At 36.1% G+C, this 17829-nt stretch overlaps 1 protein-coding gene across 2 annotated transcripts in view; it reads left to right on the top strand.

Moving 5' to 3' along the window:
• The window catches only part of FAF1 (Fas associated factor 1), a 151291-nt gene that overhangs the window by 63177 nt on the left and 70285 nt on the right, over positions 1-17829 (top strand). For both annotated transcript variants that reach the window (XM_066192794.1, XM_066192795.1), the window contains exon 8: positions 14009-14095. In XM_066192794.1, coding sequence (XP_066048891.1) covers positions 14009-14095 — 87 coding nt within the window. The remainder of the gene's footprint in view (positions 1-14008; positions 14096-17829) is intronic.

Genomic DNA, 17829 nt, shown 5'->3' with positions numbered 1-17829 from the left:
TTTCCCTTCCGGTCTCATCTCTCCATTTTCTCCATAGCTTTGGTGACAGATTACACCCATTTCTCCTGGTCTGGAATTACTGTTTTAAATGCCTGTCATTGTGACACCGTGACCAGCAGCTCTTAGCTTTTTGTTGGCTTTCTGCCATCCCTGCCATGTGTTTTCCTGCTGCTTTTCAGGAATTCGTTTTCATGAGACATCTGCAGGCAAACCTTTTCTGGGACTTGTAATCCGTTGGGCTTTAGTAATGGCCTCTTATTTCAAGGGTAGAGGATTTTACAGAAACTATTTGAAATATCCAAAATCAGTACAAGATGATGATACTTATCTTTAAAACAGAGTGTCCAAAAGCCTTTATTTTTGCATTCATATGGAGAGTTTTAATGCTACTCAGCTGTTTTTGCTGCTGGAGGAGGTCATTCTGTACCAGATTCCTGTCTGTGTACACTGTAACTCAACTTTTTTGGTTCTTATTGAGTCAGTGCTGCTGTTCTTGCACGTGTTACTTAAAAACACAAGCCTGCAACATAAATTCACCAAATTTATTGTCATGAGTCATGCCTTCCGTGTGACTGGAGACATATATAGCTTTCTGACTCTTTTTTGATGGATGGTGGGTAACAGCTCACTGGCAGGATCACAAGCTCTTTATGAAATGTTTTTCAGCTGCTACTGATAGTATGTGTGCTTAAGCCTCACATACCATAGTTGGTGGTGATCACCCTTTAGTAAGTGATCAGACACCTGGATTCTCTTATAAAGCATTTGTCCTGTCAGGAAAGGCCCATTCCCTTCTTATGCATCTGTGTGAGTAGTCAACGGTTGTGTGTCCCATTGATTTGGAAAATTCCTAAGGAGCAACCTGGGACAATATCTTGAAAACTGTCGAGGTTGTGGTTACTCAAGGCTGATCTAGTTCCACATGCAACAAACAAAAGTGCTAATAAATCTATTCTAGTCCTTAAGTCTCTTTAGCCTGCCTGTTACATACATTGATCTGTTGGACGTGCCTCTAATTAATTTTCTTCTGAGTATTCTCACTTAGATCATGAAAGAAGTGATTATGATTTCACTGTCCTGTTTGAAACACTGTAGGTGCAGGTCATACTCTCTGTGCAGGTGACGGAAATCTCAGTCCTTTCTTCAAGATTCCAGCTTGCTGTTGCTGGACTTAAACAGATTTGTCTTCCCCATCTCAAATCCATGGTCCCATTTCTCAATGTGGATGCTTTCAGGGCTAGAGGATCCTTGCTTGTCTCTAGTAGGGGACGTTCATCCTAATAGGGAGAAGTAGTCCTGGAAACCCCACAAGATACAGCTGAATGACCCGGCTTTTGGTAGAAATCTAGATCCTTGTCTGTTGCGGAAACTTGTGTCCGAGGTATATTGGATTGTTGTCTGGATATTTAGTGCAGAGCTCTCAGATATCACTTAGTTACCCAATGAATCTGTCGTCTCACCCTGTTAGCCATTAGTAGAAACAAAGACATTTGCTGCTTCAAGCAGCACCTCCCTGGTGCTGATAAATAACTGTCCTCCCTGGTCTGCTTCCTTTGTCATTGTTGCAGTGAGACAAAAGAATATCTTGGACCATGTGAAAAATAAAGACTCGGTGTAACTCTCTTGTTGCTATAACAGAATAGTAAAAAGACGGTGTGGGAGCAATTCATTACTCTTTGCCTTTCAAGCACTTAAAAGAAAAACAGAGCTGAAAATATTTCTTCGGGAGATACTGAAATATCTCATTAGTTCTTTCTTTTTATTGGCTATTGAGGTGACAATTCTGTAACAGGAATGAATGTGAGGATGAATTTTGCTTTGATTTATAGAAATGTGTTAATTTGAGCTGAATAGATCTTTTTAGATCTTAGTATTTGTTATCTGTGAATCTTGCTTTGTAATACATAGTTTCTAGTTTTATTTATATAAAGGAATTGTGATGGAGACTGTTAATTCTGTGCAATATTGAAGATGTTCTGGGGAAAATGAGTTGCTGAGATTCACTAATCTGTAATTTAAGTATTTTTTTTTCATTAAGTGGAATAGTGTTCACTGCTTATTTAATAGATACAGAATTGCGTGTCAAGCTAAGACTGAAAAGTGTGGAGAAAATAATATGTATGTTTAATTAATTAAGTTAACCTTTATTCAAGTCTTTTCATTTCAGTGAGATGACAAGATTGCACAATAGAATAGTGAAAATGGACAGAATAGCTTTATATTAGCTCATTTTCTGAAGTGATCTTAAAGTTTTCTGTTGCTGGTCTGCAGCAAATGAATGGTGAGCTTTGTAAAGACTGCAGTCTGCAGAAGAAGCAATCCTGTAGTGTTTTGGTCAAACAAGAATGAAATTGCATTTAGTTGTATATTCAAGAAATACTGACTCCACCATCGTGAAACAGCTTTGGGTGTTTCTGGGTCACTCAGACCAGACTATTCGTGAAGGTGGCTGCTGCTGAAGATACAGCAAATAAACTCAGTGCATTGAGAGACACTCAGCTGTGCACTCCTCTTAGAGGAACAAGGTAATGTAGTTTTAATATTTTGGAATTCTAAAGGAAAAAGTCATTTCAATATTGTAGACTTCAATATTGTAGACTACTTATATTTTTAATTTAGGCTGTCCAGGTCTGGAAGCCAGTCCAGTTCAGGAAAAATGCCTGAACTAGAGGTCGCAGAACTGGGGCCTTAGCAGCACTTCTTCTTTTCATAAAAGGCTTCCTGTTTGTAAAGAAAAGTTCTTCACTTGAGAGGCTTCCAGATAATTTTCGTCTTCAAATTGATCTATAGAGTTCACAGTTACTGTTTATTTTCCTTCTCCAGTAACACTTTCCCTTCATCTTCCCATGTCTACACCTGTGTAGAACTTAGACTTCAGGTTTTCTGGTGTTGCTCTTGGCTTAGTGTGTTTATTTTAACTGTTCCTAATATTTTTCTGTTATCTGATAACCTGACAATTTGAACCTTGCCAATTTGCTTTTCCCATCAACTTTTTCTATTCTACCAGTACTTATGACTCATATATACTTGTTCAAGTACTGACTTGTGTGGGGAAAAGACTTAAATTAAAGGAAGAAGAGCCAGAGAGAATGCAAAGTGGGCTTTTTGGCCAGGTTGCAGCTGCTTTTTTCAACTTTATTCTATTTTTTGAGGAAATATGGTTAAACATTTTAAAATACACTAAAAGAAGTGTTACTCATGAAACCAAAACAGTTTTGTATGGCTTCTTTTGGTAGACATAAAAAAATCTACATTTGGATTATACCTTTCCCTGACTCACTTTGTTAACTCAATGAAATTTCATCTCTGCTTCACTCACAGTTTTAGTGTCTTTAACTTTTTAAAATCATGGTGCAGATCAATGTTCACCTTATTGTGGAAGAGGAAGGCAGGGCTATAGTTGGCAAATATTATAGATGGCAACAGTAGAGATTCTTGTCCCTCATTCAGAAAACTCATGATGTGTTTTTACCTGTAGTGCCATTGCTGTTACACTGAAAACTGTCAGTTAAAAGAGAGAGGTAGAGGTCTTAATATTTTTGTATGTGTTTAGTTCCTATGTTAAAAAACTAAAGCAAGTCTAATACCTGATATTTGGTCATCTTCTTGCTTTATTTTTTTAATTTTTTTTTATTAGAAACCTGTTTCTTATTGACTTAGAATACAAATAAAGATCTAGCTTTTCTATGATGTAACAATAAATTTCTGAAAGCTTTAAAATTGTTTCAAATGAAATTATGTTTGGGACACAAGTTCAGGGAAGCAGTGCTTTAAAACAATATACTTTATAACTTTTATTCTACGTCATATAGGGGAAAATATATAATTTTAAAACACGTTAAATATGTTCTACATGAAAGATTTTCCTCTATCTTATTAAGTAAAGGAGGGGATTTTTTGGGTGGAAGATTCCATAGTTAAAGATGTAAACCAGCAATTTCTTGCTTCTATAGCACAACATAGTTCAGAGCTGAGATTAGAGAATCCCTGTAGAGTGGCTAATACTTGAGGGCATCCCCAGCTAGAAAAGTATGTGAATTTAGGCATGGGAGGAAGGAAGGATCTGCTTTAAATTTAGTGTAGGGTCACTGAGTCTTAATGATAGATTAAACAAGGGAGGTGGAATAATGAATAGGGGTATGCAATGTGTAGCACTAATACCAGAAGTCCATGGTTTTCACTGGTTATTTAATGTCTTTTCCCATATGTTTCTGAATAGAGCAGGTTATGGCAGGGATGAGCTAAGGAATAGCTTTGTTAGTGAATTGTTAAATAGACTGAATTCTCTTTCTAAAAATGTATATTATATAGGAGAGATGATTGTTAATAGTATAATTGGGAACCTTACATACATATACCTCAAATGTAGCAATATTAGTAACTGTATTTGTAATTGATATGTGTATGGTGATATTCTTAAAACCCATTGTAAAGGTTTGTCTGCAATTATTTTCCATTGTTAAAGCAGAAATAAATTTCAAATTACTTCTGAATATTGTCAATATAAAAACCCCTAAAGAAGTTTAGATTTGGTAGAGACAATGATGAAATGGAGGAAGTACCCAGAAATGTTGTCGTTAGTAGAAATTTGACTGACAGCTCAATGAACATTGTTTTATAGTTTAACTTGAATTCAGAATGACATGAATAGAATATCTATTCAAATACAACCACATCAAAATAGATATTAAATTCATAGTTAGAGTGACTGAGGGAAGATGTCACAGTTTACTTTAGAGCTGGCTTCCTACAGAGCTTTCATGTCCAAGTCTGCCAAATACCTGAAACCAACAACTGAAGTGAACCAAGCCAGTCAGCCCTTGAGTTACTGATGGGTTTCTGGATGACTCATCTTCTCTTTTTATGGTGACAATACCAGAGTCTTCAGAGAAAATGCACATTACACTTAATTTTTGCTTTGGGAAATAATTGTAAAGCACAAGACCTTTTATGTCTGTGGCTCCTTTTCCGTTTTAGATGTACTTCATGTGCTGGCCCTAGGAATAAAAGTGCTGCAGAGCAAGGTTGCCCATTTCTCCTGACTTAGCAGCAGGTTTGCTGTGACCTTTAAGTGTAAAAATGACGGGAAGAGAGAAGTAAAACACTGAAGTTAGAGGTACTGGAGAATTTCTTTATGCGAAATTACTTCCCAACTCTCTGCATGACTGTGGTACTTTGTTTCACAAAGTTAATAGATTGAACTATTTTTCATATAATGTGTAAATTTATAAATACTTTATAAATATTGACCATTTACAAAAATCTGGAATAGATTTTATGTTGTCTCTAGGAGCAAGAAAATCCCAGAAGTTTATTTTATCTGTTGTCTAGACAACAAGTAAAAACAGATGAGAAAGTACTGGTTTTGTGATGTTCTCTTTCTTACACCAAAATTGGTGGGCTTATAATTTAAAATAACGATTGCTCTGAAGCAGATGTGGTTTATTCATTTTTTAAGACTGAAACTGCATCAGTTTCTCTTTTGAAACATAGTTGGGTAGGAGTGGAGGAAGATACTGTTGATCAGTGATACGTGTTCAGGAGCCGATTTCTTGGAGTCATAATCTGAGATTTAGGGGAGGTAGTAAGGTTCCTTCTTTCATTGAACCAAAGTGAAAAGAAACTTAAGGGGGAGTTTTTTGGTTGGGTTTTGGTTTTTTCCCCCTTTCCCCCTATATGGATTTAAATGGTGCTCTTTACTATGATCAAATGCAGTAGGAATTGGATCTTTAACTTCCATTCTTCTCTTTGCCAGTTCCTAAAATGACCATTGGTTTTGCCATTCATTGGTTTGAGTGATTATTTTTGAAACCCCTGAATATTCCCAAGTAGGGAAGTGACCAAAGACCAGATTGTGTATTTATTATGTTTGGGTTGTTGCAGACCAGTTACTTTTTAAATGAAGATGAGGGTATTTGACTAAATTTGTCTTAATTTTTCTTTTGTTCTGAACATGACAGCTGTGAAAGTGAAACAAATCTTCTTTCCACTGCAAGAGTCACATCGACTCTCTCTTTTATTTCCAGTGATGATTCAGACCCTACAAATAATCTTTAATGTCCTTATGAGTGGGAGCCTGACTATATCCATGAGAGTCACTGTGCCATAACTGAATATATGCACAAGTGATGTGGACAAGGTGGGGCCAAGTCCATGTAACAGGCATGGAGATTTTTTCTTACTCCCCAGCTTTAGTCCATATTTTACCATTACTCAGTAATGTCAGTGTCTTCTGGTAGGTCTGAGAGATGTTAGGATGGACAGAATGTGAATTTAATAATTGAAATTGTGTTTTCATACCAATTTTGAATAGCTTGGATCAAAGTTAATGCTCTTGGCACATACTTAACTCTATGATCAGTAAGTATCAAGGTATTTGGCAATCTCCCAACGTTTCAGGACAAAAAATCAACTGGAATTGGGACCTTGGGGTGAAAATATTGGAAACTGTATTTACCCTTCATGTTGCAACTGAATGTTTTGCCAAAAGCGTAGTTGCCTGTTGATAGTGATCTGGTAATGGATGCCTGAGGAGAGCAGTTGCCTGTTATCTTTCGGAATGTGCAGTTAAAAGTTTCCATGGAGCAATGCTGGGTCATTTAGGTAGCTAATAAGTGGTATTTTCTCAAATGACCATTCCTACTGAATGGAAAAACAAGCTAGGACTTCAAAATGTATCTTTTCTGTGTCAGTGCATGTCAAACAATCAAACAAGCAAACAAGCAAACTTCAGGTATTATCAGCAGTTTTATTTTGTTAGTAGAAGTGTTTAAGGCGTTTTCAAATAAATTTGTAAAATTGTTTTGGCAGTACGTCTTTGTTGTTTGATCTCTTTTAACCCTAATCACATCTTCCTTTCAATCTCTAATGTCACAGCTAGCTCACACACTTAATTCTTTCATACCCCATTTCAACCTCATGCTTGTGTGCTGCTAAAATGATTTTTTTTTCAAATACTCATGTCTCTTGCCCCAATTTCTTAAGAATGTGTTTTCCCTTCTCCTTCTATAGGAATTTGTTTCTTCTTTTAACCTTCTATTAAAAAAATCAAAGGGTCGTGCAGTTTAAAGTTCAGAGGGGATTATCACAATTAGGTCTCCTAGGCACTACAAGCAATGAATAATAATAATAATGTGAGCTGAACCTTTGCACAGTGCAGGCCATATAGCAGCGTCCAGGAACTTAACCTACCAAGTAGGAAAACTTAATCAATGCAGATCAGAATATTTTCAGATATTGAAAGCAAAAATAGTCATTTAAGGGAAGAGATATGAAATAAAAAATTAATTGGAAAATGTATTTTAGTAAAACACACAGTGAAGGTCCTGTTCATTTTATAGAAGTGCTGAATCATGACTGACTTTTGCCTGATAGGCTTGGGCAGGTAAGGTTTTCTTTTGCATTCAGTATAGATTTTACATATTTACATTGGAAGTGTATATTTTCCTTTAGATTTCATTGGACTGAACTGAATGTGTGTGAATGTAAATAGCATAGTGAGTCTTCCTTAGAGAGTTTCAGTGGTATAAAATTTACGAGAAGCAGATGCTGTTATTTAAAAATAGCCCAATCCTGACATCTTAATTCATTAATTGGTAGCATTCTGTAATTTAAACTTCAGTCTGCTGCTAGAAGGAGAGGCAGGTTATCATTTGATGTCTTTAGAATTGCACTATTATTTCTAAAGTAAAACTGAACACTAAAATTCAAATTTGATGATTTAAATAGCCTTTGGTTTTTTATGTTTTAGTATAGTTTATTGTATTATGTATTGGAAATATAAGAACACAGGCAAAATTGTGAGTGGAGCAGACTTAGAACCTTTCCCTTAAGTGAGTTGTGGGTAAAGTAACCTGAGAGTTCTGGTTTGGGTGTCAGTGGTGGCTCACACAGTGCACTACATTACTGTATGTGAATATATCCTGCCTGTGGCTAGCTGGCTAAAAATTACTTTTAAAGTTAAAAAATTCAGTTTCTCCTTTGGCTTGTGATATCCTTTTCCTCATAAAATGCAAAATCCCTTTTTTCTGCTCTGAGAACATTTTAAATATGGATTACTTGTTTTGGTTTGTCATTTTCCCTCCTAACTTCTTCAGTTTGTGTCTTGTGTTTTTCTGTTACTGTGGACCGGATCTATTGCAATGGGTTGTGGCAGAAGTGCTGATTCAGAAATTTCTTCTCTCTAGTTTTGCATCTCTATTTTTTTAATAATTCTCATTAGTCCACAATTAACTGAAATCACCCTTTTATCTAACCAGTCTTTTTGCTCAGTGATGTTGATACATCATTTTCTTTTCGTATTCATCATAATATCACCTTTGATACTTCTTCATGCTTAGAAACTTGGTTGATTCTGCCCCTGCTTCCCATCTATTCCTGCCAGATTCCCAGTGCTCTTTGCTATCTGTTGGAATTTTGCCTGGCAGAGATGTTAAAGACTTTCATCTGTAATCTTTAAGCCTATCACTTTAGCTGGGTTTGCCTCCTTTCTTTCCATTTTTCTTCACCAAAATGCTCCGGCTTACTTTGGAGTTCTTCCTGGCACTGCCCCATCCCTATCATTGCTATCCCCTAAAAATTTTGGTTACTTGCCTTGACTTCTTCTGTTCCAATGTCAAAGTCAAGATTTCAGCTGTACCATCAGTGCAACCTTGGACTGTGTGCATCTGATCTCATTTCCCTGCGTCCCCCAACTCACATTCCACATTCCTCACAGTCCTCTGACTTTATTGCTCCTTTTGTCTGCCTTTCATGCACTCATTTTTGCACTGTCTTTCATGCTGCCTATGTGCCTGGAACAGTCTTTAGCATCTCAGCCAATTTACAGCTTTGCATAAATTATATTTAATAATAAGACTAACAAAAGTTCATTATGTACATTATTTCACTTAACTTTGTACCTGCATAAGCGGAAAACTGCCTGAGGGAAACTACTGTTAAACTTTGTTGTGATTTGTTGTGATTCAAAGATACAGATTCAGGCATGACAGTTCCTCGATGATTCAGCATAAATTTAATTTTTTTAATCATTTAGCAAGTGTTAGATCTTTGTTTTTTGAGAGTAGGTTTCAGATTTTTCTAATTCAGAGATGAGCAAATGGCTACTTATTCTTGCTAAGTGCAATCACCAGAAGGTCATTGTCAACACAGTACCTGGTACAGACTTTTTGCCCTGTGGTACATTTTGCGTCACTTTATCCTTACTAATATGAATGTGGTGGGACTTTGAATGTTGGATTAGCTTCATATCTGCAAACAAAGTGTATCTTTTGTGTTTAACCTTACTTTCAAAGCAATGTGTTCATCTGTTTAAAGAAAGCAGTGGAAGATAGGAAGGTAACACTCTACATCTATCTGGGTTGTTTCCTGAGTGTGTTGGCTACTTTGACATATGGGTTTTCTTAAAATATTAGAAGTTTAATATTTTAACTCCTTTCTAAAACCAGTGTAAATGAGTTGAAGGTAAAACTTCACATGGTTTTCCAGCATCAATGTATAATTGCAAGGCAGTGCATTACGCAGGAATTATACATAATTTTCCAAGTAAGGCTGCATCTGAAATATATGGGCTACTTTTTTCTTATTTAAATGATTGTATTGATACTGTTTACAGCTGAGTAGTGAAACCAAATAGATGTGCCTTTAATTTGTTTTTAAATGATCTCTTATATTCTGGAGATGATAATCTGAGGGGTGGCTGCCATAGTAATGTGCCAGTCACCATGGCATCTGAACATAAAGACATTCTGGGCTGCACAAAGACAATGCCACCAATTCGTATTTCAAACTGATCAAAAGTACGAGACCAAAAAGTTTGCCAATAAATGTAGCTCAGTGGATGGCACTGCAATTTAGAGATTGCTTTACACAATTAAGATTTCAGTCCACCTCTCAATGCCAAGTGAATTTATAAGTAAAATCCTTAATGCAGACTTTGCCCATTTAATGTGTTAATGTTTTTCATTTGTGTGAAGAGTGTGGCTGTAGATTTTTATTGGCCCTGTGAAGTAGCAGTTCACAGTTCTGCTTTATATGAATCTTTAGAACTTTTTCTTCCTCATGGAGTTTTTCACTTCAAACTGAAATTAAGTCAGTTAGTGAGGAAGAGGAGTTTTCTATATTTAATTGGTAAATATTCTAATTTCTCAAACATTTTACAGACTGCTTCCGTAATAGTGTTCTAATTATCAAAGAAACCAAAAATCAAATCATTATTTAAAAGCAAGCTTATTTTATCTTCAGTAATTGATTGTGGCTTGTTGTTTGAAAGAGGACTACTTTGGCATGAATTCCAAATCCAGTTATGATCTTAGCTCAAGCAGTTTGTTTAATCAAACATTACTCTAATCAGTCTTACATGGTCCCCTACCCAAGCCAGGCCTGCCTATAACAACTGGTTTATTCTGCGACGAGTTGCTCAACAGATGTCATTCTGGTAGAATAATGCAGCAGAATACTTGTGCCTTGGCTAAAATTACTTCAACTTTGATCACTTTTGTCCAGCACATCAGTCTGGCATTGTGCTTTATACCAACATAACACTTTACCCCGAGCATGCCTTTCAAGCTTAGAATAGCAGAGGAATGTTATTGAATTCAGTGCAGTTACAGATGAGTTAATGAAAGAAGGGAAATACTGTTTTTTTCATAATGCCTTTCTGTTGTGCTTTGGAATTAAAAGGGAATTTGAGGAATGTGACTTCCGAGTTATTTATTTTTACTTCTGAAGGCTTTTTGAAAACAATGTTATGTAGTCCTATTGATCCCATGTTTCTGTAAATAAGTTTCACTTGTTATTTAAAAATAGCGCACTTTGGAGTTTTATATAGTGAAAATAATATTATTTCTGATGTGTAGCTGGAAAATAAATATTTCACAGGGACAGTTTATCCTGGTTTTTAATGCAAGAAAACTAAACCAGCAAGAACTGTGTTCTCGTGATCACACACAGATCAGGATTGTTACATTTTGGGTTGTTGTGGGGTCAGTATGAAGCAACATTTCTTTACAAAGCCACCAAGGACAATATGAGGAAGCACTAAAATGAAGTCCACTTGAATTGCTAATAGATGCTTCGGTATTCTGTGTCTTAAAGACTCATTCTTCTTGTTTCAATTTTTTTAGTTAGAATATAGTTGTATTTTTTGGTAATTGAAGCATAGTTACCAGGTCAATCTCCCTGCAAGAATTCCTGAACAAAACCAATATTAACATGAAAGCTATCATGTGTACATGTAATTTGCCAGTTTTAGGGAAAAATTGAGAGATATCTTAATGATTCTAAGACATACAGTGAATGCAAAGCTGAGCTGAAAATCCAAGGTCAGCTTGTTACGATACTGAAATGTCCAGGTAAAAAAACTACATGGTCTAACTTTGATTTTTTAGTGAGATACAGACTCGAGAGTTGGAAATATTGTATCTTACTCTTGGAGAATAAGTTGAAGTTCTTCTTTTCCACTCACCTGTGCAGAATATTTGTATTCAGAAAGCTTTAAGCTGATAGTATTGAAATTATTACCTGCATAGCCTAGGTATTAAATCTGTCCAGAAATGTGAGACAGTGCTTCACAGTTTTTCCTAAGGGACACTTTATTAGCATGAAATAACTGCCAGTACTAAAAATAATGTGAAAGAGCAACAATAATTGAAGGGAAGATCTGAAAATAGAGTAAGAGCACTGTACTTTGTGTTAGATCTCAATATGCCCTGAATTTTCTAGTTGTGGGTATTTGTTGACAACCTCATAACTGTGCCATTAAGGATCTTTTGAAGAATGTGGCTCAAATCAACATTTGTGAGGAAAACTCTGTGTGGAAATCCCTGCCTTGTCCCTCACCCTCCTTAGGATCTTTACAATGATTAGAACAATTGTTTGACTGCTTAATGCCTGCACATGTATTCTTCATCCATTTATTGTTGTGCTGAATTTAAAAGAAAGGAACCATGGAGCATTTGTCTCTAAAGACGATCCAGGGAAAGGGTTTTGGTGCTATTTCATTATGCAAAAATATTTTTAGATTAAAATCTATTGCCAGATGTTTCATATACAACCTGTACTAAAAATAAATGGCACATTTATTTTAGAGGGAGCATATGTACTTTCCATATGTTTATATTACTTTACCATGGAGTCAAACCTCAGCTGTGCGTCAGTGCTGAAGATCTGTCAAGTACTGGTTAATAGGTAGGATCAGATGATATAAAATGCCTCTCTTACTGTATTATCTTCCTAAGAATGGTAGTTTAGAATCGTCTTTTATTCATTCCTCAAATGTGAAACCTTTGTCTAAATGGATTCTGTTAGCATTTATCATTTTGGCAAATTTCAGCTTTCTTTCTGATTATTGCAAACTATTTTTCTGTTCAGAAAAAGTTGTTAACTCAGGGTGAGTGCACTAGACTGCAGGCAAGGTGTTAGCTCAAAGATCTTTTCCTGCTGACAGCTATAATATAATAAATTTGATTTTTTTCAGTTCATGGAACTTTTAGTAATTCTCATAGCAGTAGTTAGACCACAATTAATTGCTGTTTGTTTCCTGTTGACAAGTAAACAAGTGAAAATCTAAAGAAGGCATCAAAGGACAGTTTTTGGAGTAGCCTTGTCATTTGCTTGATGTCAAATATTATCCATCTGCCTTAATATCTTTTGGTTTAATGGGTTCTTGTGTTTGTTAGTGTTGTACTGTGCAGGCCTCTCAGAGCCGAGACCAGGGTGCAGAACTTGTGACTTGCTCAGATATTTTGCCTAGAGAATGGTCATAAAAAATATTATTTAAAAGTATCAAACCTTATTTTTGTCTCTTTGAGAATGTTTTTCTGGATGCAGTATAGGTTGTTGGGATCTGTCTAGGCCTTTGAAGATGTGGGAGTGTCTTGTATTCCCATGGAGCAGTTTTATGAAAGGCAAAAAAAAAAAAAAAAAAAGAAACCCAGGTTGGATGGGACTCTGAGCAACCTGGTGTAGTGGAAGGTGTCTCTGCTCAGGGCAGGGGGTTGGAATGAGAGGATTTTTAAGGTTCCTTCCAACCCAGACCATTCTGTGATTCCTACAAAAAGCCACCGTGGCTCACTGGAACATTTTGTTGTTCACAGTTAGGGTCCTGCTGGGCAATATTTACATTGTTTGTGCAGCCTTTATGTTCGGATGTAAGACATTCAGAATTTAAGATACCGCTCTCTATCCTAAGTACCAAAATACATCTTTCTGTGATTTAAATAATTGTTTATCACAAAATCTCTGATAAAACTTGCCTCCTTTTCCATCTGTGGTAATGTTTTCATGGAAAGAGTTTTATAACTCTTTTATTTTGTAATATTCTTCCTTTATTCAATATTTTCAACTCTTCCTTCTTTTTTCCCTCCCTCCCCTCCTTGTGTTAACCATCATGTGAGATGATTAACACTGGTAACTTCTACTTTATTAGCATGAGAAAAGAGTTGATGTAAAAATTTGTTACTTAGCATTTTGTTAATAAAGATTTGAAATGTGTTGTCTGAATTGAAAATGTGCTTATTAATTAATATTTTCAGGTTTTATACATGATGTTATATTTTTGGGTCCCATTTTAGAAACTTATGCAAAACTCATTGTATTTCTTATTTGATAAGATTTTCACCCAATATTTTCAGGTGAAAATTAACTAGCAAAACATGCAGCAGAATTTTTCTTACTATCTTCTGCTTCCTTTAACTTCTTTCCTTACTTTGTAATATGTTTTACTTGGAAATTTTGTGTTAGGAATTTTTTTTCCCATTTAAAATGCTGAAGTAATAATAAATCATTTTGAATGGTAGTTTTTAGACCTTAATTTTTTTTTTCTTCAGCACAGTTTCTTCAGTTGCTTTTGGCTGTGTAACCCTGCTGACCACATCTGAATCGAAGAGTGTTGAAGGAACAATTTTACAATAACCAGAAAAAATAAAAAGCTTGGGGCTGTGATGAGAACTATGCTGTTTGGCTGCCTTTTTTACAGCAAGTTCTGATTTATTTTAATTTTTTTTTCCAGGTAAAAAGGAATGTGTATGACCTGACCAGTATCCCTGTCCGTCACCAGTTGTGGGAAGGTTGGCCTTCTTCTGCCACAGATGACTCGGTGAGTTCCTTTGCTTCTCGTCTCATTCCTTCCTAGAAAAGGCTGATTTTACCTGGATTTTTGATTGGAATCACTCAGTAGCATTTACTGTCTCATATGCAGTACCTTAACATTACACACATTCAGAGTTTTGTTGTGGAAGATACAAATGCTCAAGGTTTGGCTGACTGAAGCTCAGGGAAATGGTTCCTGTGTATGAGATTCAGTGCATGTTTCAGACAAAAAGGAGACATTCTAGACTGAAGCAAAGCTGCACAGCTTTTTGGAAGTTGAAGTCTACTGAGTGATGGAACTTCAGGCAAAAAGCCCTGATTTTTATGTATGCTCTGAGTGCACATCGAGGTATTTTTCACAGTACATTAGCTCATCCAGTTCCTGCTTAAACTTCTGCCTGGCTTCAGAGCAGGAGTTGTTCCTCCTGGAATCAGCGAGGGGTCACCACTGGTGACAGAATCTACTGATGCAGAATTGCCCACAAATTCATGAAATTGTGGGACTTACCTGCAGTATCCCATTAAATATTAGACTTGCTTTCTTGCAGGGTCATCCTTACAGTGTGTTTTACAGCATGTCTTTCAGTTTTGCTCAGGTAATTTTCTTCTGCTAATATATTCTCAGTGCCAGCTAGTGAGGTCTGCCTTTCTTGAGAAAAAACCCCAACTAATCCACTAAAAAATGCCTGAAAGGGTGAAATAATTATGCAGTTAAGTTGTATGTAGTTTTTGTGACCTGAGAAAAATGTAGAAAAGTTAAGTATTTTATTGAACCTGAATGTTCTACAAAGTGAAAATGGAGTTGGAGTTTGCTTTCTTCTGTATTGCCATTATCTGCCATGCATTACTTTACTGTCCGTGTCTGCTCTCTTCTTGTAAAGGGAGAACTGATGTTTGAATATGACTGCTGCTTTTTTTGCTCTGAGTAAAGGATTTATGCCAGTTGAAAAAAAAAAAAAAAAAACAAAAGGCAAAAGCTGTCTGAATTTCCAGTGTACTTGTAAAATATGTGGTAGTGTTTGCAGAAACAGTATTTAAGTTTGAGACAGGTGGGTAAATCTCAGTCCATGCATTCGAGGGCATATTTGAGCCACTAGATGTAAGGTCTGAAATAACAGAATGGTGTCATGTGGTAATTACAGGCTTTGAAATGTGGATCCATTTTAACATTTTATTAGTTTACACTAGCCTAAAAAAGAATTGGAAACTCAACACTTCTAATCTGTTTTCCCACAGCTGTTAGGTTTTTCATGTATTTTTTCCCCTTCTTTTCTTTTGAATAGGATACCTCACATATGTAAAACTCATGAATCTGCTTTAAGTCTTTTTTTACAAGTGACATTGTTGCAGGTGAATTTTTCCCCTTTTCATCTTTAATGAAACTGGTGAATGTTGAGTCATCTGCTCTGAAGCAGATGAGCCCTCAAAGCTCATGGCTTGGAGCTGGAGTTTTTCAGCTGTGTAAACAGATTTGAGTGCATTGCCAACAAAAATACAATTAATTTCTGTCTAAAATTAGAGGCCATAGTTTACTATTTATAAAGATTTAATGATAGCAATGACTATCTATGCTCCTGTGATCGGAACATTTTTTTTCCAAATTAGAAATATTCGGTAATAATTACTTTAGTAATTAATGATGATCTCTTGAGTTCAGTGGCAAATTTTTAAGATCACTTTTTCCATCATGAGTTTTTAATTTGCTTTCTTATGGGGTACCCCACTGCAATTAAGGAGTTAAAGAAAGACTTGATTGAAATACTTTTTCATTTGCATGTTATGCAGCATAAGAAATACTTTGTAATACCACGGGAGGTTTTTTTCAGTGCAGTTCTCGTTAACCTTTGGCTTAGCAAACAGGACAACTAAATAGACTTGGCATAATTGGATTCCTGTATCATCTTGAGTCTCTTATGAACCTGCCAGACTACAGTCTTCTGACATTATCAGGAAATTTAGTGGAGTCAATAGTAATTTAAAACATTGTTGCTTCATCTCCCTTCAGAGTTAAGATATGTTCTCTGCTTGTACTACCTAATGGAATATGGGATACTGTATGAATTGTCAATAACTCTTTCAGATCCTTTTGCACACTTTCACCGGGGAAATGGGTATCAAAACCTCCCCATGCAGGAGAATGTTTTCGTGCTGTGACAGTTTGATTGTGGGAAACAAGGCGCAAACAGGCCGTGCAAATCTCGTTTCACCGTTCAGCAAGGACAAGTTTTCGCTTTTATTGAGTCTGAATGACTTTATTGCCACAAATTATATCTGTTCTGCTCATTAGAGTTCAAAGTAAGAGTTTTAACTCCTTTTCTTTTAAATGCATTTATGTAAGTAAATCTTTAAAATATTCAAAATGTTAATTTATCTATTTTTGCACATATAGCGTCAAGTGATACAGTGAAGTCTTGAAAATAATCCTAGAAAATAAAAAAAATAATTATAATTTACTTAAAATACATTCATAATATGGTCTCAATTTTTATTTCGGATTTTGTAGCAAGCTTAGCATTGCAGAGTTTGTAAGATGAGAGCCATGCTAGAATAATTTAGTAAAATTTCTGAAATTTATTCCAATTTTTGTTTATGCTCTATTGGCCAAAATTCTAGACTTCCACTGGTAATTACCACTAGTGTCAAATGGAATGAGCAATTTTCAAATATGTGTTCACTGGAAAAAAAAATCTCAGATCAGTTGTAGGTGATGTTTTAATTACAGTTTTTACATGGTGGAAGCATTGTGATTTTATTTATATGTATGGGTGATTTTTTGGGTGTTAGTTTTATGTGTATATGTTTGAGGTAAAACTCTTTTTCTCCCATGAGGTCCCTGAGTTTTGATTTATTTCAGTAGAATGAGTTGTTGTCTGTGATGTTTCATTTTTTTTTTTTTTGGTGGCATAGAACAACACACTATAGAGGAAGAAGGAGAGAGTTTGTTTTCTTGCTGCTTTTTGTTCTTGGTATTTAAGCTACAGGGTTTTTTCTTAATCGGTTCATTGTTTTAAGTCATTTCAGCGCAGCAGTGACAAATCCTGCTTCTTTGTAAGTAACCGCAGTGAGCTTGTCAAAATGGAACATATTTCTGCATCAAAAAGATGTAATAGTTCCAGGGTGAGGTTTGAGGAGGGGAAAGGGGGGAGAGACAAGCCAGAAGATGAAGTGCCTGGTGGTGTAACTGTGCCCTGGCACACGGATCCCATCCAGGGAACTCCTCATCCAACCTTCCGCCTGCTACCGGCAGCGCTCTGTTCCCAAAGCAGCGCCGTTGGCCAAGACCTTGAGTCCTCCTTTCTAATCAAGTGACTCCACTTGTTCATGCTGTAGGTGAGCCATTGGATATTTGCTTGGGCAGAGGTAGGTGCACACTGACAAGTTACTCAGCTGTGGTGCTGCACAGTCACACTTGAGGCAGGACAAATGTGTTGCCACTGACACACTGAGGGTCTGCATCATCCCTTGGGAGCACAACCACCTTTATCCCCTGTGAGCAAGACCACCTTCCCTTCTGTGGTGGCTGTAGCAGATGTGGTTGACGTTCCTCAGCTGAATTTAGTAGAGAATTCTGGGCTATAAAAAAAATCTCAAACAGTTATGGATGATCTAATTAGCATTGCTGTTGTATTTAGCTATTTCATTGCTAAATACTAAGCACGGCATCTGCACAAATAGAAATTAAAAATGATGATAAATAAGGTTGTGGTACAAAGTGAAACCATTTATGACACTTTTTGGCTG

The sequence above is a fragment of the Chamaea fasciata genome, unplaced genomic scaffold (assembly GCF_029207755.1).
Source record: "Chamaea fasciata isolate MVZ Bird 193981 ecotype frontalis unplaced genomic scaffold, bChaFas1.0.hap1 SCAF_10, whole genome shotgun sequence".
Lineage (NCBI taxonomy): Eukaryota > Metazoa > Chordata > Aves > Passeriformes > Sylviidae > Chamaea > Chamaea fasciata.
Note: the sequence above shows the minus strand (reverse complement) of the source record. Positions and strands in the feature narration are given on the sequence as shown.